Source organism: Sminthopsis crassicaudata, chromosome 3 (genome assembly GCF_048593235.1).
Source record: "Sminthopsis crassicaudata isolate SCR6 chromosome 3, ASM4859323v1, whole genome shotgun sequence".
Taxonomy (NCBI): domain Eukaryota; kingdom Metazoa; phylum Chordata; class Mammalia; order Dasyuromorphia; family Dasyuridae; genus Sminthopsis; species Sminthopsis crassicaudata.
This window is the reverse complement of record NC_133619.1, coordinates 488,601,559-488,629,510: the sequence shown is the minus strand read 5'-3', so window position 1 is coordinate 488,629,510 and position 27,952 is coordinate 488,601,559. Positions and strand designations below refer to the sequence as shown.

Here is a 27,952-nt window from a genome sequence, read left to right as displayed (position 1 = left end):
AGGAAATTGAGGTTAATTGATTTTCCCAGAACTACAAAGCTTAGTGAGAGTCTAAAGCTGGAGTTGAACTCAGCTTTTCCTAATTCCATTTTCAGCGCTATGGCAATAGCTATCTCCATAAGGAAAAAAAATAAATATATGGGTAGTTAGACCTATACAAAGTCTAATAAAAGGTATGTGAGGAATAGTATTTTTACTGCTCTCTAATGCTAGTATTTTCTTTCTTGAGATTTTTTCCAATTCACGCTGTATAGATTTTATATTGAATTAGTTGTTAGCATGTAGTCTTCCCTGTTAGATTCTCCCCTACAGAAAGAAGTTCACTGAGGACAAGAACAGTATTCTTGCCTTTCTTTGTATCTCCAACATATAGCAGTGTCTGTCTATTGTTAGAGTTTAATAAGTGTTTGACTGATTGATCTATTGTGTTCAAGGAATTTCCACTCTCTTGTAATGTCATCAGTTGTTTAAACTATGGTGCAAATGAGGTCAGAGATAAAAGCTAATGTTCCTCCATAGTTTGGGTGTTTGTTTGCTTTTTCACATTCAAGTGAATTAGGCTTGCTGAAATATCAAACCACAGGGGAAAGGTACACAAAAGAAAAACCCAGATTTGTGGAAGTTTGACAGCCAGAACCAGGAAGTAGAGGTTTCAGAGCACCAAAGATTTTATATACTACTGTCAAGTTCACATCCACACCTGCTTCTGACACCTCTTCACCTGAACTGAGATAATTCTGCACTTAATGGCACAAAGACCCATGACTTGGAGGAAACATTGGTCATAGGTATGATACCTATATGAACAAGTTATTCCACTGTCACAAATAACACCCCCAAATTCAGACAGACATTTCATATAGTAGGTTATAGATGAGGATGTTTGTGATTCAAAACAGCTCTATTATCATTCTATGAAAAATAGCTCAAGGCACAAACTCTCTCAGTGGTCAGGAAGTGATAGAATCTTAGGCTGATGGAATCTTAAAAGTGAAAAGGTCATTAGAGGTCATTTCATACAACCTCCAAATCATCTGTCTTTGCTTCAGCTCATTTTTCCAAAAAATAACCAGGCCATTTCCCTAGAAGGGTTAGAATTAATTGCTGGGGGGGGGGGGGGGGAGAGGTGGAGTTTAGAATGTTCTGTATATTTATTGCCAACACAGATCATCCTAACTATAGAGTGATCAGCTAGGCAAAATGGTATATATAGTACTATACTTTAATTAAGTACTTAATTAAAAATGGGAGATGTGATTTTTTTTTAAGGTTTTAGGTCAATCATGTCCAACTCTTAATGACCCTATTTGGGGTTTTCTTGGCAAAGGTATTGAAGGAGTTTGCCATTTCCTTCTCCAGTTTATTTTACAAATAAAGAAACTAAAGCAAATAAGATTGAGTGATTTGCCCAGGGTCCTCTTGACTCCAGGGCAAATGTGTCTATTCGCTGTACCACCTAGCTAAATCCCCAAATGAATACTTAAACACAAATTTATGGTCCTACAAAATATCGTTTAAACAACATGATCTAAGTAGATCTACCTACTTGGACTCACAATATTTTTCTGTTATTTTCCCAAAGCCCAATAACAATCAATAAACTGAATCATCAATTCTGTTGTGTGAATAATGAATCATAATAACTGAATCCCTTTTTCTAAGAGATTTCCCTGCCTGGAATAAAAAAAAATAGGAGTTTCTTCTCCAAAATGCTAAGGATGGTTAAGTATTCTGCATGATCTATACTCATAGTTTTCCATTTTTACTTAAATTATTTTCTTCCATTCATCACAAGGGACAAGCATGAAAGCTCTATCTATGCCTCTAAGAAAACTGGACCAGGCACCCTTGAAGAAAGCTTTGCTACTCTTATCTTTAGCAATCTTCTTCCAGCAGTCAAAGTGTCTCAGTATAAATATCAGCTCCTTTGTACCCAAACTACATCATTCGGTTCTTTACCGTATTGAAGGGATAGGAGATCACATTTGTTACAGCAGTCATTATGCAATTATCCATCCAATTTGTCACAATATGAGTATCCATAGGATCTGGGAGCCTATCTTTTTGCTGTAGTATAGATTCCAGAGTATGTTCTATAGATAATAGTCATGCACTGAGACATTAAAACCTTGATATAAACTATGAATTCTATCAGACTTAGTGATTTACACCAGGCAGTCTCTCCCGAACTTGATGTCCCTTTTAGTGACAGATTTTCCAACATTAGCTGCCAGGAATTTCTCACAAAATAGAAAGAAGTGGTTCCAGTTACACCACCAGAAGCAAGATAACCAGCAAAATGCCTACAAAATTGTGTGTACTTGCTCTCTATTTTCAAAAATACCTGCTTATATTTATCTTTAAAGGCAAAGTTAAGGGTCTGGGTGAAAAAATAGCAGATATTTCTTAAGTTACCCCACCAGAAGCCTTTGTTCCTTTGGAGTTCAGATCATACAAATCCATTGTGCTTTTCTGCAGCTTATCTGCTATAGTTCATCATTTGTAAATTGTATCTGCAATAGTAGCTTCGTGATAGGAGCCCCGTCCTCTTAGAGATAGCAGTGGCAATGTCCACAAGCCAGGAAGTTCTTTGCAAAGGAGATAGCCTGTTCCATCCTGATTATAGAGGGCCAGTTGATGGAGTTGGAAGCAGAGAGCTGGTATGAGAGGGCTGAAAGAATGTGAATACACTGACACCTGCACAGCCAGACAGCATTAATTTTTAGAGAACATTTCTCCTTCTACTGAGATGAAACCAACCTCCTTGTAATTTATTACTATTTATTTAATTCATGCCCTCTTCAGTTAAATGGAAAATTATAATTATTTCTTTTAGAAGCAGCTTGGCAAATTGAAAAGATTAATGAATTTGAAATCAAGGGAACTTGGTATAAATCCCAGCTCTGCAACTTACTACCTGTGTGATCCCATGCAAATCATATACTTTCTCCATGTCCAGTTCTTCACCTGTAAAGGGAGGACATCAGGCTAGATGAGCTCTATGATCCCTTCTGGGTCTAAATCTAGTATCTGATTGCTCTTCTTATTTCAATAAAGTTAATCAATATGATAAGCACTGGAGATAGCAGTCACCTAAGACCTATTCTGACATTCAGCACTGGACACTGCTGCTGCCACCTACAATTCACTCATCTCCCCTCTTCAGTCTGGACCCCACTGGGTACAGCCAGCTATATGCCCTTTGTCAGCTTGAAGCAACTGCAGAAGATGAGACCTTAGTCCCGCTGCCCCAAATGAATTTGGGGGGACTGCTTAAGAAGGGAATGATATAAACTGAGATCTTTTGGGGGGAAGGGTTGGAGACACCCTGATGTGAACTGTGTCCCCTCTAATCTGTGGTGGAAAGGTGATTTAGGGTTTCAAACTCTTCTCTGGGGGGGGACACACCCTTCTGTCCATAAGAGAAACTCCCAAGATAAGTAATCACATTCAGTTTTTAATTGAATTGAATTGAAAATCAGTCTCTCACATTCATCTAGAGATTAGGTCCCCTGCTGAGGGCCAAAGATGAAAGGAGCCCCAATGCTGTAAAATCCTAACAGGATTTTGCCCACTGATGAAGATATTTTCTTCTTAGTGCAAACCCATCTTTGCAATAATCCTGACAGAACCTTGCCCACTAAGAGAACTGTCTTCCTAGCAAGCTGTCTTCTTAGTGTAAATAAATCCTCTTTTACCAGAGACTTTGGGTTTGCAAATTCTTTTACAAGGAACCTACAACATCGACCTGAGGGGATCTTCTACTCTCAATTCTCACACCTCATCATATTAAAAAGAACACTGGACCTAGAGACAGAAGATATATTAAAATACTAGTTGCACCACTTATTACCTGTGAGAGTTTAGGTTAGTTATTTCCCTTCCCTGAATCTTACTTCCTTCAAATGTAAAATAATGAGATTATTTAAATTTTAAATTGAGGGAGGGGTGGTTGGGAAGGAAAAAAATGCTTCTTCATACCAGCTTAGTATAATACCTAACACACAATAGGAACTTAATAAATATTTACTGATTTAATTCAAAAGGAATAGAACAATTTAGGAGAATAGAGAAAGGGAAGGGAAAAGAAAGGGGAGAGGAAAAGAAAAGAGAAGAAAGAAAAGAGGTATTGGGTTTGAAGACCCTCAAATGTCTCTTCCAGGTTTACTTCTATAATCCTTTGATTACTGCCCTCAAAAAGGTAACAGTCTAGGAATATGGAAGAGGGTGATTTTCTCAAAAAGTAAAAAGATCACAAATGATAGTTTTTAACCAAAAAAAACCACAAAAAACAAAAAACAGCAGCAATTGTGAACATATATGCCTATTTTTATTCTCTTAAAAATCTTTATGTGAGTGGTCTATGCACGTATCAAAGGTATTCTTGATGAAAACATGAGAAGGAAACAAGGAAACATTCACAGATAATTTTCTACATCTTTAGTCACACAAATGAATTATAAATAAATGGGTCTGCTCCTATATGTAAAGATATATATATGTATATGTTTGCCTCACTCATAGCTCAATGTATTTGCACTGCTCCCAGGTGATATGGATAATTATCATCTGGGAATTTAATATATCTTTACGTATATTCACATATAGAATAAACAGGGCACTGATAGCACTGTCAGTTGTCTAATTAAGGGGAGGGCAGGAAAGTTTCTGGCATACTCCCCACTATTCTCTAAGAGAGACTAGAATTATATCTATCTGCCACCATTCCAATATTGCTAATCTAGGGGTATGTTTCTGACTGAAGAAAAAAAGCTGCCATCCCTGAGCCCTCGTGGGGAAATGCTAATGACACAATGCTAATCTCACAAAAAGCCATCACAAATATTGAGTAAACACATTTATCTAAGCCAAATATAGCAGAATTTAAAGAAGCTAATCAGATTGAAATAGGCCAAAAACCACAATATAGCAAAGGAATTATTTGTCTGGGAGTGAGATTAAATATCTCACTTTGGCCATGAAGAAAAGAAACAATCTCACCAAGAGAAATCCACTCAGAAGTTGAAAGTCTTGGAAGTTGAGGAATTGATGGGATCCTGCTTCCTCGCTGTTTGTAACCACATAGATTCCCATTAACCATTCAGAAATTCATGCTTTACCTCTCTTAATCTCCCACAAAGTAAAGCAAGTTCCTTCTCCCTCAAACAGTATCAAGTCTCAGTATTCTCCCAACCAATCAGGAGTCATCTCCACCTGCAAAAATGCAAAGCAAGTTACAGGGCTATCCCTCAGAAAAAGTACCACTTTGAGATAGAAACAAAATTACAAAAGTTTGTGTCATCTATTCTGCATCAAAAATTTTTAAAGCATAATTTAGGCTCTTCTCAAATGAGGCATCTTCTATTTATATTTAATAACATATAAGATCCCAGAACAAATGATATCATGGAGACAAGTCTATTAGGCAATCTGCTTGCTAAAGATCAACAACGGGCATAAAAGAGGGCAACATGTTAATCTTAAGTGTTACTCAGTGTCATAGATTGTATCTTGTACAGAATCTATATAAAAGAGAGATTTCTCTGATGGATAGTAAGGTTCTATTGATTTTCCTATTCACATCCTATTCTAGATGACATTGTACTGATAGCATTAGTGTCTTGCCCAAAACAAGGCCTATTTAGTGAGATCCATAGCTATTCAGCAGAGATCTCCCTAGTGACTTACAATGGAAAAAGACAAAGTGTTTGAAAAGCACATATTGCCCAGATAGCAGCAAATAGATGCAAAAGTAGTTTATTGGATTGTGCTTGAGCTCTCTCTCTCTTTCTCTTTCTTTTTCTTTCTCACTTTCAGGCATATATATGAGATACATTTATATAGATACATATATGTGTATATGTTTCTATATATACATGTATAAAGATAAAGAGATTTATTAATACAGATAGAGGAAATAAACTTGACATGGGAGACTTAAGGAGAAATGAAAAAGTGATTTAATTAGGGAAATAAAGGATTGTCTTGTAACAATAAGGGTTCAATTGCAATTCTGTAACATAAGTTTGTTGTGGACCCAGTTAGCATTGCTTTATGATTTTTTTGCAATCTCATTCAGTTGTGTAGGAGCATAGAGAGAAGATGTTAGAGGCTTGAGAGGATACAATCAGTGATATGAGGGACTAGAGAATCAAGAGACCAGTATAGAGTTGAATAGGTTCACCAAGATGTCAAAATGGAAAAAGGAAGAGAGTGTAGCTAATGTAAGGGTGATATCCTGGCAGATATTAAGGAGCCAAGTGCTTGGAGGTCACTGTATGGATATACAGGATTTAGGGTTGCAAAGCAGAAAAGGAGATGAAATGTGATCAGATTAGGGAATTTCAGAGTTCATAGGCATGGATCATTTCATGACCATTTGTGGGTGATGGAAAAATCAAGTGTATGATCATATGTGTTTGTGACAGGTGGAGTGGAGATATAAGGTCATGTGAAATGAATAAGTTGAGGAATTATAAGGTTAGAATATTTGACAGAATATCAATATGTATGTTGAAGCCCCCTAATATGGGAGCAGGAGTTGGGAAGGAGCCAGAGACATTGAACTCATCAAGGTAAGAAGACTGCCCTGAAGGTGGATTCTCCATGTCTTGTGGGCAGGAGTTATCCTTGGTTGAATTGTTTATGGGATCCAGTTTGCAAATTAAGGTTAGTTTATAATAGCTACCAGAATTTTCACTGGATGGAAGATAATGAGGAACCTCAGAGGGAGCTTTCATTTCACTTCCTTGCTGCCTCCACAATATGACAGCATATCACCTGCCCTTTCCAGTACCCCTTTATTTATTGCACCCCCAATTAGAACATCCTGTTCTTTATTGCTATCCACTAGAATATAGGGTCCTTAAAGGTAGAATTATGATTTTTTTTCTTTATACTTACATTTAACACAATAAATTCTTTATGGAGTATCCTAAGATTAGTTTTCTCTTTGAAAACTTGTAGCTATCTATCTTGAAAAAATATTTTCTTTGTATTATTTTCATTTTATTTTCAATTTGTGAAATAAACCAAGTATTACCATAACATAGTATAATTTAAAATATGATTGCCCATGGAACTACTTGCTATTCCTTTTAAATATACAATTAAGTTATCATGTATTTTTTTTTCTTCCATCTCCCTTTATTCTAGAAATAGTCACTATTAGACACAAATAGGTATAAGGGTGTAGGTATATAGGTATATCTATCTATTTATGTACATTTAGATTAACAATAAATATGTATATATGTGTGTATATATACAAAGATATATATATGTATAAAATTATACATACTTCTATTTATCACTTTTTTCTCTGGATTCAGATAGCATCTATCTTTATTAATGATGAGGTTAGTGGCAGTGCAGAGAGTTTTTTTTTTTTTTTAATTTTTTATTTTATTTTATAATTATAACATTTTTAACAGTACATATGCATGGGTAATTTTTTACCACATTATCCCTTGCACTTACTTCTATTCAGATTTTTCCCTTCCTCCCCCAACCCCCTCCCCCAGATGGCAAGCAGTCTTATATATGTTAAATATATTACAGTATAATTTAGATACAATATATGTGTGTAGAACCGAATTTTTTTGTTGCACAGGAAGAATTGGATTCAGAAGGTAAAAATAACAGTTTACATTCATTTCCCAGTGTTCCTTTTCTGGATGTAGCTGGTTCTGTCCATCATTAATCAATTGGAATTGGATTAGTTCTTCTCTATGTTGAAGAAATCCACTTCCATCAGCATACATCCTCGTACAGTATCATTGTTGAAGTGTATAATGATCTTCTGGTTCTGCTCGTTTCACTCAGCATCAGTTGATGTAAGTCTCTCCAAGCCTCTCTGTATTTCTCCTGTTGGTCATTTCTTATAGAACAATAATATTCCATAACATTCATATACCATAGTTTACCCAACCATTCTCCAATTGATGGACATCCATTCATCTTCCAGCTTCTAGCCACTATGAAAAGGGCTGCCACAAACATTTTGGCACATACAGGACCCTTTCCCTTCTCTAGTAGTTCCTTGGGGTATAAGCCCAGTAGTAGTATGGCTGGGTCAAAGGGTATGCACATTTTGATAACTTTTTGGGCATAATTCCAGATTGCTCTCCAGAATGGTTGGATTCTTTCACAACTCCACCAACAATGCATCAGTGTCCCAGTTTTCCCACAGCCCCTCCAACATTCATCGTTATTTGTTCCTGTCATCTTAGCCAATCTGACAGGTGTGTAATGATACCTCAGAGTTGTCTTAATTTGCATTTCTCTGATCAATAGTGATTTGGAAGGCAGTGCAGAGAGTTGAGGTGTGGGAATCCCCTTCTAGTCAACACAGGTTCTTCATGAGAGAATTCACGAACCCAAAATATTAAGTGGCAAAAAGGGAAGTTTATTGTCAGATAAGAAGTCAGCTTTGCTAGGAAGACTGACTTCCAAGTGGCAAAGTCCTATTAGGGAAATGGAGGCTGGCACTAAGAAGAAAATGTCTTCACAGTAGGCAGGAGTCCTGATATCTATGTCAAAGAGGCAAAGCATATTACTTTGGACATTCTGCAAAGAATGAGTGAACAGAAACCTATTTTATGAGCAGATCTAGGCAAGGGGCTGGGAGCAGTTTAAACTGATTGTCAGATCAGATCTCCCAACTGAATGAAAATAAGAGTTTCCTGAATGAGGATGCGACTTCCCAGAAGATCAATGGTTGTTGATTTGCCCTTGAATGATATTGCTTACTCACTCTGGGACGATGTGCCTTCTTTCTAACCTCTCTGGAGCCTGGGAGACCCTGATTTCTCTTCTTTTACAGATCAAAAGGGGACACAATTTCAGAGTGATAATTTTACAGATTAAAGGGAACACAGTTTCACACCCCCATTATTAAGATTATATTTTCAGAGATCTTTTTATCTATCACTGAACTTGGAGTCAATAAGACTCAAATTTATAATTTATTATATAGTCAAAGCTGTGTGACTCTGAGCAAGTCACTTATATTCTCATCTCTTAATCTTAGTTTGCAAGTCTGTAAAATGTAGTTAAACAAAGTACCTCCTACACAGATCTTGTAAGGATCAAATAAGGTAATGAATGTAAAGTACTTTGCAAACCTTAAGATTAGGAGCACTAGCAGGCAAGATCCTTTTCGAAGATACTGACTTCTCCATATGAGCTTCTTTCAGGAAGAAAAAAAAAACAAAAAAACACATTTGACATTTTAGGCATCTTTTTTTTTTCCTTTTTTTCTTTTTTGAGGCTGGGGTTAAATGACTTGCCCAGGGTCACACAGCTAGAAAGTGTTAAGTGTCTGAGACCAGATTTGAACTCCTGTCCTCCTGAATTCAGGGCTAGTGCTCTATCCACTGCACCACCTAGCTGCCCAGGCATCTTTTTAAAAAAGTCTTTCAGTAACATAACAGTGTGTGAAATCATATTCAATTGAAGAAGTCTTTTTTACAATTTTTTCTTTTCAGGCCAAGGTAAACCCTCAATCACTGAGAAGGTAGAACTGACTAGCTAATTACCTAAGAAGGTGAGGCACAGGTATTGGGAGGAAGTATCAAAAATGGGTCACTGAGGCATCAATATGCTTAGTTAGAATCTGAAAGACAGATGAATCATGAATTGGCTCAGATGTGAAACAGGAAGTAAAATCTTGCTCTTCATTCTTAGCCCAATTATTCTCTTCTCTAGAGCCTAGCCACCACCTCCAGTTTAGTTTATACTTTGGAATACTTTTTGAAATAATGATAAATGCACAATTCAGTTCCAAACTGACTATCCCCATTTCTAAATAAGGGTTCTGCAAAACATGGTTTCCAGGAATATAATAATGCAATATTTATAGTTTCCAGGAATCCAATACTTTCCTTCTCCGCTCTACTTTTCTGAGATGGAGGACCTGAGAGATAGAAAAGGAAAAGAAGAAAAAAAAAATGAACAATTACAATCTTAAGGGAGAAAAAAATGAAATTTTATTGGTCTTCTTCTGATTTATTTTTCCTTTAAGCTCTTAGAGTATTTAGAGGCTCTTACTACACATTTTGTATTTTTCCATGTTATTTTGTATGTCAGCCTGCTCTCTCCAATAGATTGTAAACTCTTTAAAGACAATGATTATGCCCATATTTTTTCTATAACCATATAGCACTTAGAACAGCCCTGGGTTAAAAAAAAAGTGCACTACAATACTTGATTGATTGATTGAAAACCTTCCAAGAACAGCCCACACATTCTGTTGAGCAATGCAAAGTAATGCATATAATTACTGCAGCACAATGGGAAGATTGTAGCACTAAAGACCTGGGTTCAAATCTTAGCTCTGCCGTTGTCCATCCATGTCTTAGTTTTTTTTTTGTTGTTGTTTTTGTTTTTGTTTTTGTTTTATCTATAAAAATATTTTAACTAGAAGACCTCTAAAGTCCTTGCAGTAGTAAAATATAACCCTACATTCAAGTCTACTCAATTACTCTATATGCCAGACTATAAAATTGTGATAGTGACAAACAAAAGTTATATTTGTAAAATGCTTAGCATAAGGCCAGGCTCTTAGTAAGTGCTTAATAAATGCTTATTTGTTACTGTAGTCTGAAGGAGAGAAGAGGTGAAAAAAGGATTCACTTCTTCTCTCCTTCAGACTACAGTAACAAATCCACTTCATTTCCTTCAAAAATTCATTAGAGATAGGTGACATTCAAAAAACATATTCCAAAGTGGTGTGGATAATTTACCTCAGGGAAGAAGTTTCCCTAGAGGAAATCCATTTCATAATTTTGCAAGGTGGAGACCATACCAGGTGCTGGCTATATTGCCTGAGTTATGGCATCACCAACACCTGTGTTCATAGAGAAATTTTTAGAGAGCACATCATCTTCCTTGTGCTGTAGGGCACTATGGAATACCCAGAAGATGAGGTAGGAGGATTTGTAACAACAGAGAAATTAGACTGGGGAAAAGGTACTATTTGTTCTCCCTGGGACATGTCAACACACACACCCCTCTGGGACACCTGAGAATTGGGCATCCAGAAGCTGACACGTGGTCACCACACTAGTGGCTGAATTCAGATCCCTGGAAAAGTTCAGGGTAAATATTACCCTAGGGATTTGTAGTGTCCAAAAGAAAATAGGTATTGATGATGGAAATCTGTATGTCCAGTTGGGCAGAAATCCTTTTAATGAAAAAGGGAATGACTAAACATCTTCTCCCATTGTCATTTTAAAAATGGTTTTAGTTTTTAATATCTGTGAACTCTTTTTTCTTCTCCCTCCCTACTCCCACCCCACTACCAAAAACACACCAACAAATCAGGTTTTTATTTCCTTTAATGACCACATCTGGATCAGAGTATGATGACCTCAGTTTCTCTTTCCATGCTTTCTGAAAATGGTGAAAGTGATTGGAGTGGTGGATTGAAAGCAGAATCCAGGGATAGGGATATTCCTCAGCAGTAGTTATTTGCAATAAAGCCCGTGCTTTCAATCCACCAACCACCAGAAAATCAGCTTTATGCTCATGTCAATCACCTATCTTTAGGACCCTCCCAAGAAATCTTGGGGTTTACTGGTGAGATTTCTTTCTTAAGCAATGGGCCTTAAACCAAAACCAATCAGATTAGGACTAATAAATTCAAGACCAAACTCCCTTTGGTCTTTATTTGGATCCTAATTGACTCATATTAAATATAAATAGCAATCATTTCTGCTTTCACCAAAAACCCTAAGAGTCTTCCTCTCCCAGTTTTTTGGGTTGTTGTTGTTGTTGTTTTTTGACTAGGAGAAAAAAAACTTTGTCTCAATTGGCCCTCAAACTGTAACCTGTTGAAGACCTTAGCTTAAAAAGGCCAAGGTCTCCCATTTTATTCAGTGTCATCTCTAATCGTCTTGATCTATATCTTGCCACGGGATCCAAATGGCTCTGGAGGGGAAAGTGAGGCAGGTGACCTTGCACAGTTCCCTCACTTAAATCCAATTAATTCACTTGCATGTCAGGGTATCACCTCCCTGATGTCAAAGTCCTATTTATGAACTAAAGATAAACAACTTCTGTGAGTAAAGTGGACCTGGAATTGGTCAGTTGGAAGATTTCTTCTTTCTTTCCTTTCTTACCTCTTTCCCTCCCTCTATCCACATAGAGTATCATACTCTTTCCAAAGATGCTCTTAAAAGCTTTTTCCTCTCTTTTGCAACCTCTGAACCCTCCCAAAATATTTTGGGGTTTATGGACTTGATTTCTTTCTTAAGAACCAGGCTTTTAACCAAAACCAATCTGATTCTAGTTGGCCACCAATAACTCCTAGGCCAAGCCTCTTTTAGTCATTGTTTGGGTCCTAAACGACTTAAATATTAAGTGTAACTTCAATGTAAATAGCAATGAATTCTGCTTCAACCAGAAACCTTGAAGGTCTTCCCCTCCCAAATTCATTCATTTGTGTTTGTTTGTTTATTAGTGTTTTTTTAAAATATTTTTTTGGATTAGATGAAAGAGAAGATTCTTTGTCTCAATTGTTACCTAACCTTCATCACTGAACTCAGTGAGAACTCAGTCAAACTGAGCTCTATTGAAGACCTTAGGTTAAAATATCCAAGGTCTTCCATTTCTTCCAAGGCCATGTCCAATTGCCTTAATTTGTATATTGCCAACTGGACCCAGATGGCCCTGGAGAGGAAAATGAGGCAGGTGACCTTGCACAGCCCTCCCTCAAATCTAATTCACTTACATGTCATGGTATCTATCATCTCCCTGATGTCATAGTGCTCTTTAAGAAAGACAAACAAGCAGTTACTTCTTTATTTGATGAACTTTTTTTTTCCTGAGGCAATTGCCTCAGGGTCTTGCCCAGGGTCACACAGCTAGGAAGTGTTAAATGTCTGAGACTAAATTTGAACTCAGGTCCTCCTGACTTCAGGGCTGGTAGTCTACTAATCTACTGCACCACCAAGCTGAACATCATGTTCGAAGCAAAGCATCTTCCTAGCATTGAAAGTGTGTGCACACATTCCTTTAATAAATAAATTTTAGATTTCTTATGAAGATACTAACACATGAAAGAATGTATGTATATTCCAATACAGATTTAAATCCCACTATATGTAAAGAAAGAAGAGGTACCTTTCTTTGCACCTAGATTGCTAGCCAGTTTGGAGTCTGCCCTCATGGGAAGATATAAGCTGAAGAGAGAATTTAGTAACATATAAATTACGGAATTAAGCCAAGTAGAGCTTTCTGCTGTCCCTTGAATGAGTAAATGAATAAAGTACAGCCTGAGCATCTCACAGACATTTTCCCTCCCCCTATCCCCAACAGCAATTCCCCTTCCACAGGTGTTCCAGATACTGCTTTGAATTAAGATTGGAGAATGGGGAAGTGGTTTTAAAAATTTTTCCCCTTTCTATTATTTATATGGAGAGGTAAAAAATAAAGATTAGATTAAAATTGAGTTGTTTCCCTTCCCTCCTTCCTCCCTTTCCTCCTTCTCCTGTACTACCCTATCCTCATATGCCCTTTTGACTGTGCTCCAGATTCTGCATCCTTTGCCCAAAGGGTCCTCATACTTGTGGTATTTTACTCCCGCCTCCCCAGAGAAGGCAGAGACCGAGCTAGACTGGCACTCCATGGTGAGAGTGGGAGGGGCCCAGGTGTTGATTTAAAAGGAGGAGGGCACGGGCTTTCTGCCCTACAGGGAGCAGCAGCACACTGAACCTGTCAGGATGTCTGCAGAGGGAGAAACCTGCAGCTAACATTAGATTTGCCTCTGGGAGCAGGCAACTGTCCCATCCCAATCTGTCAGCTCCAGTGATTTGATCGCCGAACTCCTGAATTCTTTCTATTGCGGCTCAATAACTCGACTTCTCCACTGCTTCTTCAGCCCATTCTAACCTCGCAGCGACGCCAAGTCGTCATCAATCAGCACTTATGGGCAAGGTGCGTGCTGCATTGCGCCTCACCTCCAACCCCTACCTCTCATCCTTGGACTAGATGGAGGGAGGAGGGTATTCAGCTGATGTGGCAAATCGACACACACACAGATGTTTACAACTTTTGTGGTATCTGCCTTCTCCTGAGAGAGCTAGCCCTGACAGACCCACAGGGTTTGGCAAAGGCAGGCAGAGGTATGGGTTGGGAGAATTCTACAGAGCTGATTCTACAGAGTAGAGAGGACTGAAATCGGCTCGTCAGAATCTTTGTCCTCAGGTTTTGCTAGTTTCTTCAGAGATGAAGAGTCATCTCTCCACATCAGTTTCACCAATCCAACTATCTACAACAAATTTCTAAAAACTTCAGATTCAGTGTGAAGAATTAAACCCAAATTATCTGGGGACGGGAAAGAAGAAAAAGAATAAATCTAATTCAGGACCTTGGAGATGGAAAAAAGCTAAAAGAAAACAGGAGAATCATGGCCTTGGGGAGCTGCCTTTTGTTTTAGCTTTCCCGCTCATATCATTCAAACCTACATCTCTTTTCTGCAGAAAAGGAACTTGCCCACTTGAGTTTGATAATGGAGAGCTAGTGAAGGCTTGGCTTCTAGTCTGGAATGTTTGTTTTAGCTCCAGCAAAGTATCTGAGGGATCTGAGGGTTCTTGATCAAAGGAGTTAACATTTGTGAAGTGTTTTAGTACACTGCCTGGCATATGTTGGTACTTAATAAGTGCTTGCTTCATTGAAAAGTTCTGCTCTAGAGTGAAGGAAAAGTAGGACATTTTCCCTTCTGGTCTACCTAATTATTCACTTAAAAGAAGTGTTTAGCTGTGTGTATCTTGCCATAATAGTTTTCTTAAAGAGGAACAAAGAAATCTTAAAAATGACTTTGTTCTTGGAGTTAATGGAAGGATGATCCTTTATCCATCCATACTCCACTTATCTCTCCCTCTTTTTAAGGCTGTGGAGATGAAAGGCATGGGAACCAGAAAAGATATTTGTAGACTTAGCATGATACATTCTCTTTTCTTTCTCTCACCTCCCTGACTTGAGATGACTTTGACTTCAGTTACTCAAAAAACAATTTTAAAGCTGACATTCAATCTTTGTTTCCATTTCAGAAAAAATCAGAAGTTTACTCTATTGAGGTCAATGGAATAAAAGACATCGAAACAACAAATGAGGGAGATGGCAAAGAAAAGTACAGAGGCCTGAAGGACCACTTGGGACATAAGAAGGACCACCAGAAAGAACTAAAAAAAGAACTTGATTTGGTCAGTAATCTTGAGAACCATCCTGTTGTTTTCATGGCACATTTATTTTGCCAAAAGATCACATATTTTAGAGTTGGAATTAACCTTAACAATCATCTAGTCTAACAATAAATTTTGAAGATAAGGGAAATTGAAGTACAAAGATTGTTTTACAAGTAATAATTATTAGAGTCAGGAGTCAAATCTCTATTATCCAAAGTCTATAACCAAGAAATATTTCATTAACTATACCATCCATAAGATCCAAGGTCCCCTTGAGGTGTGCCCCTTTAAGATACTACTTGCAGGAGAAAAGTCCATTGTCTAAGGTTTAAAAAAATGTGCATCCAAGAAATTTGTTCCATGTTAAAATTAGGCTGATACAATCTTTCCCTGGAGGCCATCTATACTAGATGGTTCCTGTATTCTGCATAAAGGCACTGAAGTGTAGAGTTCTCAGTTAGTAATCCTAACCAGAAAAATCATTGGCACATAGTTTAGGATTTCTTTTCTACTTGACTGCTTAAAGTGAGATGGAACAAAATCATTTTAAGTTCTTATGGTGGCACTAATGGGGTAAGAGACTAATAGAAAAGCCTTGAATTTCTGTTTATTACACTTTAAAATGTGAACGATTCCCAAGAGTTGGAACAAGAAGGATTTGTCTTTTCCTGTTTGGAAAAGAAATTAGAATAGAAAGTTTCCTCTGTAGAAATGTGTATACTCTTTGCAGGTAAGATGTACTGCTAACATATACTATTAGTTGCCTGAAGCATTGAGTGGTAAGGTAATTTGCCCAAGACCTGGTCACAGAACCATTATATATCTACCTGACTCTAAAAGTAGCTGTTTATTCATTTCCTGTTATTCTGCTTCTAGGTTACAAATTTGTATAGACTCACTATGTGTGTCTATAAATGAATGAACAGGGAAATATACCTAGAATCAGGAAGAGCTCTCTAACAATGGAAGTGCTCAACCATTCAACAATTTTGCCACATAACTAGGAAGTTTTCTGTTATCAGAAGGGAGTGAATAAATAAGGTTCAAGACTATCTATCAGATGTTTTGTAGAAGGGTTTGCTGTTTTTGCAAGGGTGGCTGTTTATTTCAACACTAAAATTGCAATTAGGTATTGATACATATGAAGCATCTAAAATTAAGATGAAAGAAATGCCTTTTTTCTTCATGAAAGGATTACCTTTAATGGAGATATATTTCTGAATCCTATCATGACTCTTTATTATGCTAGTCACCTTCTTTCTCTATACATTTTACACCTTTCTGCAAAGATAAATGTCTATAAAGTAGCATAGTGGAAAGAATAAGATTCTGGCAGTCTGGAGATCTGAATTCCGGTCATAGGTATGCCATAGACCAAGTCAGGGTGTGACTTTAAGCAGTTATTTCAGCTAGCTAAGCTTCAGTTTCCTCACCTAGAAAATGAAGGAGTTGGACAAATGAGCTTAGACCGTGGGAAAGGTGGTAGTCTAAGGAATTACTTCATCTCTAATCAACCTATTTGTCCTGTGGGCCATTCTGGGACCTTTACCACTTTTTGACTTCTTTCCTGGGAAGTCTGGCTGAAGAAAGCATGACTGGGCTTGAGGGTGGAGTGAGGGAAAGTCTCTTTATTGCCTAATTGAGATGGTTTGCACTGTGTTGTTATTATACAATATCTAGGAGAGAGTCCAGGACCTTGTATCAGAATAGACTCGTTCATGATCAAAGCCATTTTTTAAAAGAGTAGAAAGGAACAACAGTAGAATAAACTGTTCAAAACATAATTGAAGTGCTAGAATTCAAATTTAATTCTTTTTTGGGGGGAAGAAGGGGGGGTGAAATAGAGTCTTTTCCCATCTAGGGCAAAATATAGAAAATTGAAGCTGAGGGTTATTGCTGATAAAAGTTCTACTGCTAATACCTGAAGTAATGATACTTAGGGTCTGAAGAATAAGACCTCAGACCTGCGGGACATTTGATCACTTTGCCTTATATTTAGCTTAAATTTTCATGGGGATTAGCAACCATAGGCAACCTTGGAGTTTGTTTACTTTAAGAAAAAGGTTGTGTTCTTTTAGCTTAGAAACAAAGGGGTAGAATCAGTGAATATTAGCAATGCTGGTAAGTTTCACACAGAAAGGATATTTATATCTGATGTTATAAACCATTCTGGAATAAGTAGAAAAGCAAAAATCCTAACAGAAATAGACTGACAAAACCAAGGGACAAACTATGTGAAAAGATGAGGCACTAGTTCTTTGCTAAACAGCTAGTAGCTTTATCTCAGGGCAATTCACAGTGTCATGAAAATATTTTATAATGTTTTACATTATTACCTGTGAGTCCTGAAATGTCTTCCCTCTTTCTGAGGAACTAGGTGATATTTAGCCTGGAGAAAAGGCTTAGCAAGAGAAAAGTACTTGTCTTCAAATATATAAAAAATAAAAGCTGAAGATATATTTATTTGTTTCAATCAGTACTGCTCATCAGTGGAATGAGATGTGTTATAAGGTCAGGAGCTGTTGATTTCTCAAAGTACTTAAGCAGAAGCTGCTAGGGATGTTGTAGATAAAATACATGGATTAAAGTGGATCAATTTGTATCTTCCAAGGCCCCATACAACCTTGGGATTCTATAAATATGAATCCACTTCTGTTCTCATCTTTTAACATATTTTCAGAAAGGTAGACACTTAACTTTTAAGTTAATTTTCTTTACTTGGTTTTCTCTTGGTTCTTTACTTGGTTATCTCTCTTTTTTTACTCTTGGATGTTAGGATGACCACAAACTCAACGCTAAAGAATTAGAAGACAAGTACGGAACAAACATCATCCGAGTAAGTCATTAAGAGGATAAATGAGCACATCAGAAATCTGTCTTTGGGGAAAGATGGGAGAAAATCTTCAATATCAGTTATTCATTGTGGCAAGGAAGAGAAAATGGGTACATGTATAGAAGTAAATGTAACACAAGACAGCATATATTAAGTATAAGAATATAATTAAAATTGTTTAGATGTCCGTGACAGAAACATGTTTCTTAGAGGTTACATAATAGTAGAATAATAGAGTAATGTTTCATGGAGAAGGAAGTCTTTGAAGGAGAAGATTTCATAACTGATGGATGACATACTATCTTAGGGACATATAGAGAAAAGGACTGGATCATAATATCCACTATAGATATTTCAAAATAAGAATTTTTTTCTGAGTGAAAACTGTTTTGATTTAAATGTGTTTAGATTTAGAGTTACAAACAATCTGAGACATCTTCTAACCCAACCCACTAATTTTACAGAACAAAAATTGAAGACCATGGAAATTGTAATTTGTCTAAGGATAGTGTCAGAGGCAAGATTTGAACCCAGGTTCTCTGTCTTCAGAGCTACCACCATCTTGTTTTTTTAACTTCTCTGAAAATCCTCATCCTGTACCCAAGAAAAGATATTTCTTCCTTTTATGTAACCATATGGCTTTTTAGAGAATTTTAAGTAATCTTTCCCTTGTTTTGAAAAAAGCAACAACCCAAAGGTAAAAGTTAAAGGATAGTTAGGAGCTTTTAAAGCCAAGATGTTCACTCCAAACACAAAGACCCCTTCTAACCACCATCCCATCCTCCATCCTCCATCCTCCCACCTTTCTTCTTCCTCCTCCGGGGCCAAAAAATCTGGAATTTCACATCTGTATGGCTAGGAATGTCCAATTACTTTTTAGCAACTACTTATTCTGGTATTGTTCTTGCAGGGTCTCACTAGCACAAAAGCAGCAGAGATCTTGGCTAGAGATGGTCCCAATGCCCTCTCTCCACCCAAAGAAACTTCAGAAATCATCAAATTCCTCAAACAGATGATCAGTGGATTCTCTATCCTCTTGTGGGCAGGAGCTGTCCTCTGTTGGATTGCTTTTGGGATCCAGTTTGCAAAGGACAAGTCTGCTTCCATGGATAATGTAAGTAACATACCAAGGTTCTTGCAATGGTTTTGTCATTGGTGTCTCTCTCCTAGGAAGGATACCAGAGGCTAAGGGCTCTCAAAGCCAGACCTGGACTGAGCATAAGGGAAACAGGGAAATTCATCCTCTTTCTGTCATGGAATCATTCTTGATTAAGATTAAGAATTCTGAACCTCTCCAGGCTACAATTTCTATATCTATAAGACAGAAAAGAGGGTTCTACTAGTTGCTGCCATTACTTATGTCACATAGATAAAACAGGAAAGTATTGCTAGTTCCTAAGAATGAAAGTTCTCTATCAATAATTTGCATAGGACTCCAATCTCCTCCCTCTCAAAACCTGTTTTTTCTCTTAGTTTAATAAGTGAAACATTTAGGAAAGCCATTATGAGATTCATCATAGCTGGTAACTGAAATGTATGAAATGATTCCCCAAATATCCAAGTATTTGAGTATTTAGCTTGCTTACAGGTAGAGATTCTTACTCTAAATTGTACCTGCTTCATTTTGAGTATCTATTTTAAGATTTATAATTTTAAGTTTCTCTGATTTAGGTCTCCTTTCCTTTTCTTGCAGGTTTATTTAGGTTTTGTGCTTGCCTTGGTAGTTATCTTCACTGGGATTTTTGCATATTACCAAGAGGCAAAAAGCACCAACATCATTGCCAGTTTCAGTAAAATGATTCCTCGGGTAAGTAGCTCAAAATTCTCTTGTCCTGTGCCATGGCAAACATTTCTTGTTATTATATACAATTCTACTCATCTGGATCTGCCTGATTTTTGTTTATTTACTCAAAAATTGCCAACTGAGAGGTGCAGACAGTAAGCTATTTATTTACTAGCATAGAGAGTGATCATATCCACGAGAGTCAAGTCCATAGCTTGATACTTTCTGCCCTTTTTCATTCCTCAATACCTGTATTCATTTACATTGCCACCAGAAGGGTAGCAGAATGATTTAACTCAATATCCTTCCTATTGCATATTGAATGATCTTTCTATGGCAAGTTTTCTGTGTTACCTTTGAAACTGACCATTTTCCTCCACAATGAACAAAAGAACTGGCAGTCTTAATGGGGAGGGAGGAGAGAAAGGAGTGGGCTCCCTTCTTTCTTAAAGAAGAATCCAGCTTGTCACTGCTATAATTATGACCTATATCATCCAAAAACAGCATGTCATCAGGGATAGGACACTGGACTTAGAGTAAAGAAGACTTGGCTTGAAATCTTATCTCAAATAATTCATGGTTATGTGATCTTAATCCAGTCATTTCTCTAGACCTCTAATCTCAGCTCTACAATGAGGACATTTAATTTGTTGGCCTCTGAGATTCTTCATCTTTAAATCTGAGCTCATGGGTTTTGGCTTGTCTTTCCTATTCAAGCTAAGATTCTTCCTAGACTACAACTAGTTACAATTCTAGTAGGTCCCTGTTCTCTCTCTTTTTCAAGCCTCCAATCCAATCAAATCTTCTATCAATGGTTTCTAGTCCCTCTGATCACTATTTCACTTAGAGGTCCTGAGGACCTAAGAGAAATACTTATTGCCTACTTATAGGTGGGCAGCATAGTGGATAGAACATTGGACTTGAAGCCAGGAAGACTAAAGGTGAAATTTTGCCTCAAAAATTAGTTTTATGACCCAGATATGTCATTTAACCTACCTCAGCCTGTTTTTTGTTGTTGTTTTTTTTAATCTAGAAAATAGGAATAATAATGGTACCCACTTCTAGGGGTTATTCTAAGAATCAAATGATATGTTGTAAAGAATTTTGCAAATATTAAAGCACTATTTTAAATGCTAGCTTTTAATTTAACTACATCTTATAGCTATCATTCCCTCTGCTCATGAGCCTCCAGATCAAAGGATGGAGGTAATGTAAATGAAAAAGATGGCATGTCAGTTCTGAAGTTTTATTTATATTTTCATTTCCCAGCAAGCCCTTGTCATCAGAGATGGAGAAAAGAAGGAGATCCCTGCAGGGCAGCTGGTTGTAGGAGATATAGTAGAGATTAAAGGTGGAGACCAGATTCCTGCTGATATCAGAATTCTGACCTCACATGGATGTAAGGTTAGCATAAATGTGATTGTTAAGGATGACTAGATGTAGTCTCTTTCCTAACTAAACCAAATGAGGAAAAGTCAAAGTACCTAATTCTAGACTTTTTCCAGATTTATTTACATGACATTACTTTGGACTATTTAGTATACATTTTGTGTTTAACTGTTTCCATATTGTTTCTTTTCCTCTTCTTAATAAAGTAAGATCTTTGAGGATAGACACTGTATTTTCTGTCTTGATAGCCTCAGTGCCTATCATTGCCTTACTCAAAATAAGCACTTAATAAAAGTTTCTTAATTTTGATATGATTCATTTGTAGGTTGACAATTCTTCTCTAACTGGGGAATCAGAGGCTCAATCTCGATCTTGTGATTTTACCCATGAGAATCCCTTGGAGACAAAGAATATTGGCTTTTATTCTACAACCTGCCTGGAAGGTAGGTCGGATTAGATGTATGTAGCAAAGATTCCATAAAAATTAAGGGTCCCTCTGGTCAGTCTCTACACTTTAGTCTCTTTCCCTCTACTGTATAAAGATTTTTTCAAAGATATTTAAAAAAAAAAAAGTATAGTTGTACCCTGTATTTTGCAATTCTTCAGAACAAGGCAATGCCTACCTAGTACATTATGTTGGCCAGAGGATGAAGACAGGTGCCCAAGCAGTTTGTACCCGTTTTAGGGAAAACCTCCTGGAACATTATCCATATACTTTCCTTTCAGGAACAGCAACTGGAATGGTCATTAACACAGGTGACCGGACTATCATTGGAAGAATTGCCTCACTGGCTTCTGGTGTTGGGAATGAAAAGACACCCATTGCTATTGAAATTGAGCACTTTGTCCATATTGTGGCAGGGGTGGCTGTTTCTATTGGTGTCATCTTCTTCATCATTGCAGTATCCATGAAATACCCAGTCCTAGAATCCATCATCTTCCTCATTGGCATCATTGTGGCCAATGTGCCAGAGGGTCTTCTGGCTACTGTCACTGTAAGTCTGTGATGTGATCTGTCCACTTTTATTTTATCCCTATGCTCTATATGTCACAGAATTATGTGTTACAAGTTATTTCTATGACTTAAAGTGGAAATGTTTCCCCACAGAGCATAATATTTAATGTTTTCAATAGATTGAGTCTTGGAAGATCAGATATGATTAAGATAGTTTCAACATTGGAAATGCAAGATTATTAGCATTGGTCTTCCTTTTTGGAGAGATGTATTAAAATAAGCTTACTTATTCATATTTATGCTGTACTTTTCCCTGGAAATAAGGCAAAAGATGCAAAGAAATTGTAAATCAGTCTCTATGGTGGTCTCTTGTAAACTAAAATGTAAGATAATGGACAGTAATGTCTTTGAGATTTCTGGGTTCAGCAGAAATCAAAAGATTTCAAGATATCAAGTAATTAAGATAGAACATAATAGTTCCATGAAGATCCAGAGTATGAGATAAATACTTTAGGATATCCACTTTGGCATAAGTGAATCCGGTAGCTTTCCTACAGTCTTTTTGGAGAGGTACAGAATTACTCAAATTGGCCCAAGATCAAATGTTGATTTTCATCCATATAACATAAACGTAATTACCTTGCCTAAAACAATAAATCAGTGTGGATCACTTTATTCAAAGAAGAAAAGAACCAATGTTGGGTTTTTGTTTACTTCTTTAAAAAAAAAAAGCCTTAACATCATTGACCAATAATCTACCAAAATTTTCTACTTAATAACCATGACTTTATTTTCCAAAAAAATTCATCCAGCTAGAAATACTAAGTATATAATTATTTATCAAAGATAGATCAAGGTATGGTCTCTACAGAAATGGTTAAACAAAAGTCTTCTATTATTTGTTTCAATAGCATTGTTACCTCTTTCCTTCTTTCATTTCTAGGTGAGTCTGTCACTGACAGCAAAACGGATGGCCAAGAAGAACTGTCTGGTGAAGAACCTGGAAGCAGTAGAAACTCTGGGTTCTACCTCCATCATCTGCTCTGACAAAACTGGGACCCTAACACAAAACAGAATGACTGTGGCCCACCTATGGTTTGACAACCAGATCTACCAGGCTGATACAAGTGAAGATCAGAAAGGTAAGGCTTTGGAAGCAAGCTCAAGGATGTGAGACTGAGCATGGAAAATTAATGCGAGCCCTGAAAGGGTGAGCAGAGTATTTCTGAAATCTGTACCCTATGGATATATAAACTCATTCTCCTTTCTACAGAAAACTTCTGTTTGCTACATTATTCTTTTTCTTCCTTTCCAGCCCAGATCTTTGACCAAAGTTCTGCAACCTGGGCTTCTTTATCCAAGATTGTAACACTGTGCAACCGAGCTGAGTTCAGACCAGGACAAGAAACTGTTCCCATTATGAAGGTAGAACTTTTGCATGATACCAAAGCCAAATCTTTAAGTCATCTTAATGTCTCCTGTCTCTTTATGCTGTAGTGCCATTTAATGAGATGGGAAGAAATTATTATATTTAAGAGCAAGTTTGGAATGCCAACAAATTAATTAGCCAAGTAACAAAGTAATACTTTGGCTACATTCTACTCTTCTTTGTAGAATTGTAGGGGAAAAAATGAGTTTTTAAAATAATGACTTAGAAGTACTGTGTTGTACTAGTTTGAACAAAGCAAGTAGGTAGTACAATAAATAGAACATTAGACTTGGAGTCAAGATGACTTGAATTCAAATCCAGTCTCAAAATCTTCCTAGCTGATGACTTTGGACAAGCCACTTAAACTCTGGTTTACCACTGAAGAAGGAAATGGCAAACCCTCCAGTCAATATGTTTGCCAAGAAAATTCCAGTGACAAAAGGCCCATGGAATCATGAAGAGCCAGACAGGATTAAAACAATGGAGAAAGCCTATATTTCATTATGGCTTTTATTGAGCAGGAGCTAGACTACTTCATTAGTAGATAATTACTTATAGGTCTAGATTTTTTAAGGTATTGATCAGATCAATTCCAGAGCTATTCTTCTCACCCAGATATCCAGCTGTGAATACCAGCATGCCAGAGTGTATTTCATTCTCTATTGACTTGTCACTGGAGTTTCTATGTTGAAACTACCTTAGTTTCTCCTCTTACTTCCTCTCCTTTGTTCTGTTGCCTTTTATCATGCATCCCCTTTCTGCCTTTCACTATGGGTATATTTTCAAAGCTTAATCTCTGGGCCTTTGTGCCTACCTAAAACTTAATGTCCAGTGTTTTTTGACCCAAGTTTCAATCCCAAATCTATCCTCTAAATAATTAATAGATGTTACCACCTAGCCAATCCAATTTCACTTACCCTGAAAGCAATATATCTAAAACCAAGCTTAAGTTCTTCCACTTCTGGGTGAAGATAAAAGAAAAATGAATTAGATAAGATAATAATGATTAAGCACTGAATCATGTTTTCTAGATGATAAATTTATAGTAAGGGGACATCCATAAGGACTGAAGCAGTTAAGGTGGGAAAAGTTTTCTTTCATGGTGAATTTGAATTTCCATTTCTCAACTTTTAAGATACTTAGAGATCACTTGTTCAATCCACTTATATTTTGAAAGGAAATTTAGGCTCAGAATGCTTAAAACTTGACCCAAGATACAAAGCTAGTCAGTGGCAGAAAACTAATGTGCATTTCTAAATTTCCTACCTTTCAACATCACATTCTTTCAGTCATCCAAGCTCTAATTTTGGAGTCATCTTTGGCTCTCTTTATTTCCTGTATCTACAAGAAAACTGTAAATATTTTTTTTCTCTGTAAAATGCCACTCATCTCTAATTTCTTGGGTTTTGCCCTTATCACTTTTTACCCATTTTGCTTTAGCAGTCACCTAACTGGACTGCTAGACCTTAGTTTCCTGCTACTTTATTCCCACTGCCAGGCTTATACTTCTTAAACAATATTTTCATCTTGCTTTCTCTTCTGTTCATTTCTCAGTGTCTCCTTAGTCTATTTTATTAACTAAATGATGCTTGGTTTTCAAATCTCTCTGGAACATGGCCCCATCTTCCCTATCCAAACTTGTTTCTCCACTATTTTGAGTCCAGCCCTTTTTAAATTTCTCTTTTCTCTAAATTTATTGTCTAAAAAACACAATTTAGTGGTTAATTATATTTTGTCTCATTAGTTTTTCTTTTATTTTCAATAAGCTTAGAGACTTTGAGGACAAGGATCAACTTCTCCCTTCTTCCTTATTAATTCCAATACTTAAGCATGTGATGGCCATTCAGCAAATACAGAGGTTAATTTTAAATGTCATGGAAGAGACAGAATGTGGTTATATTGATTTTTTTTGTTTTAACCTTTTCTCTCAATCTAGAAAATTGTGATAGGAGATGCTTCAGAAACTGCCCTCCTGAAATTCTCAGAAGTCATCATGGGTGATGTAATGGAAACAAGAAAAAGAAACAGAAAAGTAGCTGAAATCCCTTTTAATTCCACCAATAAATTTCAGGTGGGTTTTTCCTTAAGAAGAGAGATCTTATTCCTTAGCTCAGTGGCAGTCTTACCTACAATTACTAAATGTCCTCACAGGTCTAGAGCTTGAAGAATATGGGTTGATAATCTCCATTGTTTTCCCAGAAGCATATGTAGATAAAGAAGAATGAGTCTAGAGAAACTAGGGTGTAGGTCTCTCTACAATTATCTGTTCATGTGTACTGTCTCAGTGTCTGGTGCTGAAGGATTGGGGATCTAACTTTTTGTTGTAATACAATTTTAAAAATAGCATTAAGTGAATAAGCCATTTTTGACTATTATAAATACCCAAATTACCTACAAAGGATATATGAAAGATGATATCTACCTCCAGAGAAAGAACTGATAAATAGAAATGTATATAGTATAATTTTACATATATATAATTGTCTAATGGTAGTCATCTTTAGGACAGGGGATAGGGTGGGAGAGGGAGAGGAGGTAAGAAAAAGAAAAAAGTAATTTACATGTTAACTTTATATCTATAAAAGGAATAGCAAATTATAATTAATAGATTTGTAGTTTCAAATGCAATCTTTTTTATCATACTATGTTATGGACACTAAAATTAAAATTAAGATAATTTTTTTTAAATCTCAAAAGACAGTGAAGCAGTTAAGACCCTCCCTCATTAGTTAAGGACAAATCCCCTTTCTGATAATATGTGGATAATTCATGAGCAAGCCAGAATGGTTTTAGATTTTATCCCATTCCATGCAGTTGAGCTTGGAAATCTATGGGTCTTTTTGCCAGTATCTCAGGAAATCAGCCTAGTAGCAATTGGTGCTTTTACGGCTTCTATCTCCTTAATATTGGAATGGAAATGAAAATCTCTCTTCAGAACCCAAAGTGTTAGGGTAGCCTGTAATGTGAGAAAGTCCTAGTTAATGTTAGAAATTCCACTGGTGACTTTCTTGCTCAGTCTGGAACAAAGTGGAATTAAGCAGTAAAGTAAAAATACCTTCCCCCTTCCCTTCCTAACTTTCCCCTCATACAAACATACACTTTCTTTCCAACCTCCTAAAATATACCTAATTAAATAAGATTAGGTTGATGGTTACCTTGGTGGTACCATTCTCCCAGGTACTAGTCAGAGAGAATACATATATGTTAGATTCTCTTTGCTGATAGTAGGCTGAAAAGAAAGAGCCCCAGGTGAGTTTAACTAATGTAAAAATTAATGCAATTTAAGCCTCTGAGTTCCCAGAATTTCTTTTTCTTTTCTTTTTAATGTTACCTGTCTTGACAGGACCCTATAATTCCCTACTGTTTTGGTTAATGTTTAGGAGCTCCAGATGGAATGTCATGAGACCAATGCAAATTTTTGTGTATACAGGTCATTTCATGGATGAAAAGAAACAAAAGGAATCTTTGCTAGTCTCAGTTCTCTATGCCACATGATGTCTGGCCCTAATGTTGGGGAATATGGTTCTATTGCCTAGTGTCTGTAAGAACAGCCTAAACCTTGAAATAGAGAAAAGAATCACAGAAATAAATGATTCCTGCTGCTGTGAAATCTGCAGTAGATAATCCATTCCTGGATATGAAATTCAGTGGAATTTGTGCCACCACCTAAAAGGATCTTGCTTAAAATTAAATAATTTATTATAGCCTTTCCTTTTAAAATTTTGAGTTCCAAATTCTCTGCCTCCCTCCTACCTCTCCATCACCCACTGAAAAAGCAAGCAAAATGAAGTCAATTATACATGTAAAATCATACAAAACACATATCTACATTGGCCATATTACAAAAACAAAACAACAAAAATTAAAAGAACTAGAAAATCATACTTCAACTTGTATTTAGTGTTCATCAATTCTCTCTCTGGAGGTAATAGCATTTTTTCATTATAAGCCCTTTGGAATTATTTTAGATAACTGAATAGTCAAGTTTTTCATCATTATAACATTGCTATTACTGTGTACAGTCTCAGTTCTTTTCACTTTATATTAGTTCATATATATCTTGCCATTTTTTTCTGAAACCTTTGCCTTCTTCATTTCTTGTAGCACAGTAGTACTCCATTGTAATCATATGCTACAATTTAATTAGTCATTCCTCAATTCATGAGTATCCCCCTCAATTTCTAATTCTTTGTCATTGTAAAAAGAACTAATTTTTGTGGTGGCAAAGAATTGGAAATTGAGTGGATGCCCATCAATTTGGGAATGCCCTTTACAAATTGTGGTATATAAATGTAATGAAATACTATTGTTTTGTAAGAAATGATGCACAAGCAGATTTCAGATAAATCTGGAAAGACTTCCGTGAAGTGATTCT

At 36.6% G+C, this 27,952-nt stretch overlaps 1 protein-coding gene and 1 pseudogene across 1 annotated transcript in view; one reads left to right on the top strand and one right to left on the bottom strand.

Annotated features, from left to right (window-relative positions):
- Positions 1-1,766: 1,766 nt before the first annotated feature.
- On the bottom strand, positions 1,767-13,630 carry LOC141562242 (ADP/ATP translocase 3-like; annotated as a pseudogene).
- A 56-nt stretch (positions 13,631-13,686) lies between these two features.
- Positions 13,687-27,952, top strand: part of ATP12A (ATPase H+/K+ transporting non-gastric alpha2 subunit) — a 33,377-nt gene continuing 19,111 nt past the window's right edge. Inside the window, exons 1-11 of the mRNA XM_074303740.1 lie at positions 13,687-13,938; positions 15,054-15,206; positions 17,965-18,024; positions 18,932-19,135; positions 19,715-19,828; positions 21,074-21,208; positions 21,519-21,636; positions 21,920-22,188; positions 23,092-23,290; positions 23,464-23,573; positions 25,514-25,648. Of these exons, the coding sequence (XP_074159841.1) occupies positions 13,930-13,938; positions 15,054-15,206; positions 17,965-18,024; positions 18,932-19,135; positions 19,715-19,828; positions 21,074-21,208; positions 21,519-21,636; positions 21,920-22,188; positions 23,092-23,290; positions 23,464-23,573; positions 25,514-25,648 (1,506 nt within the window). The 5' untranslated portion in view covers positions 13,687-13,929. The remainder of the gene's footprint in view (positions 13,939-15,053; positions 15,207-17,964; positions 18,025-18,931; positions 19,136-19,714; positions 19,829-21,073; positions 21,209-21,518; positions 21,637-21,919; positions 22,189-23,091; positions 23,291-23,463; positions 23,574-25,513; positions 25,649-27,952) is intronic.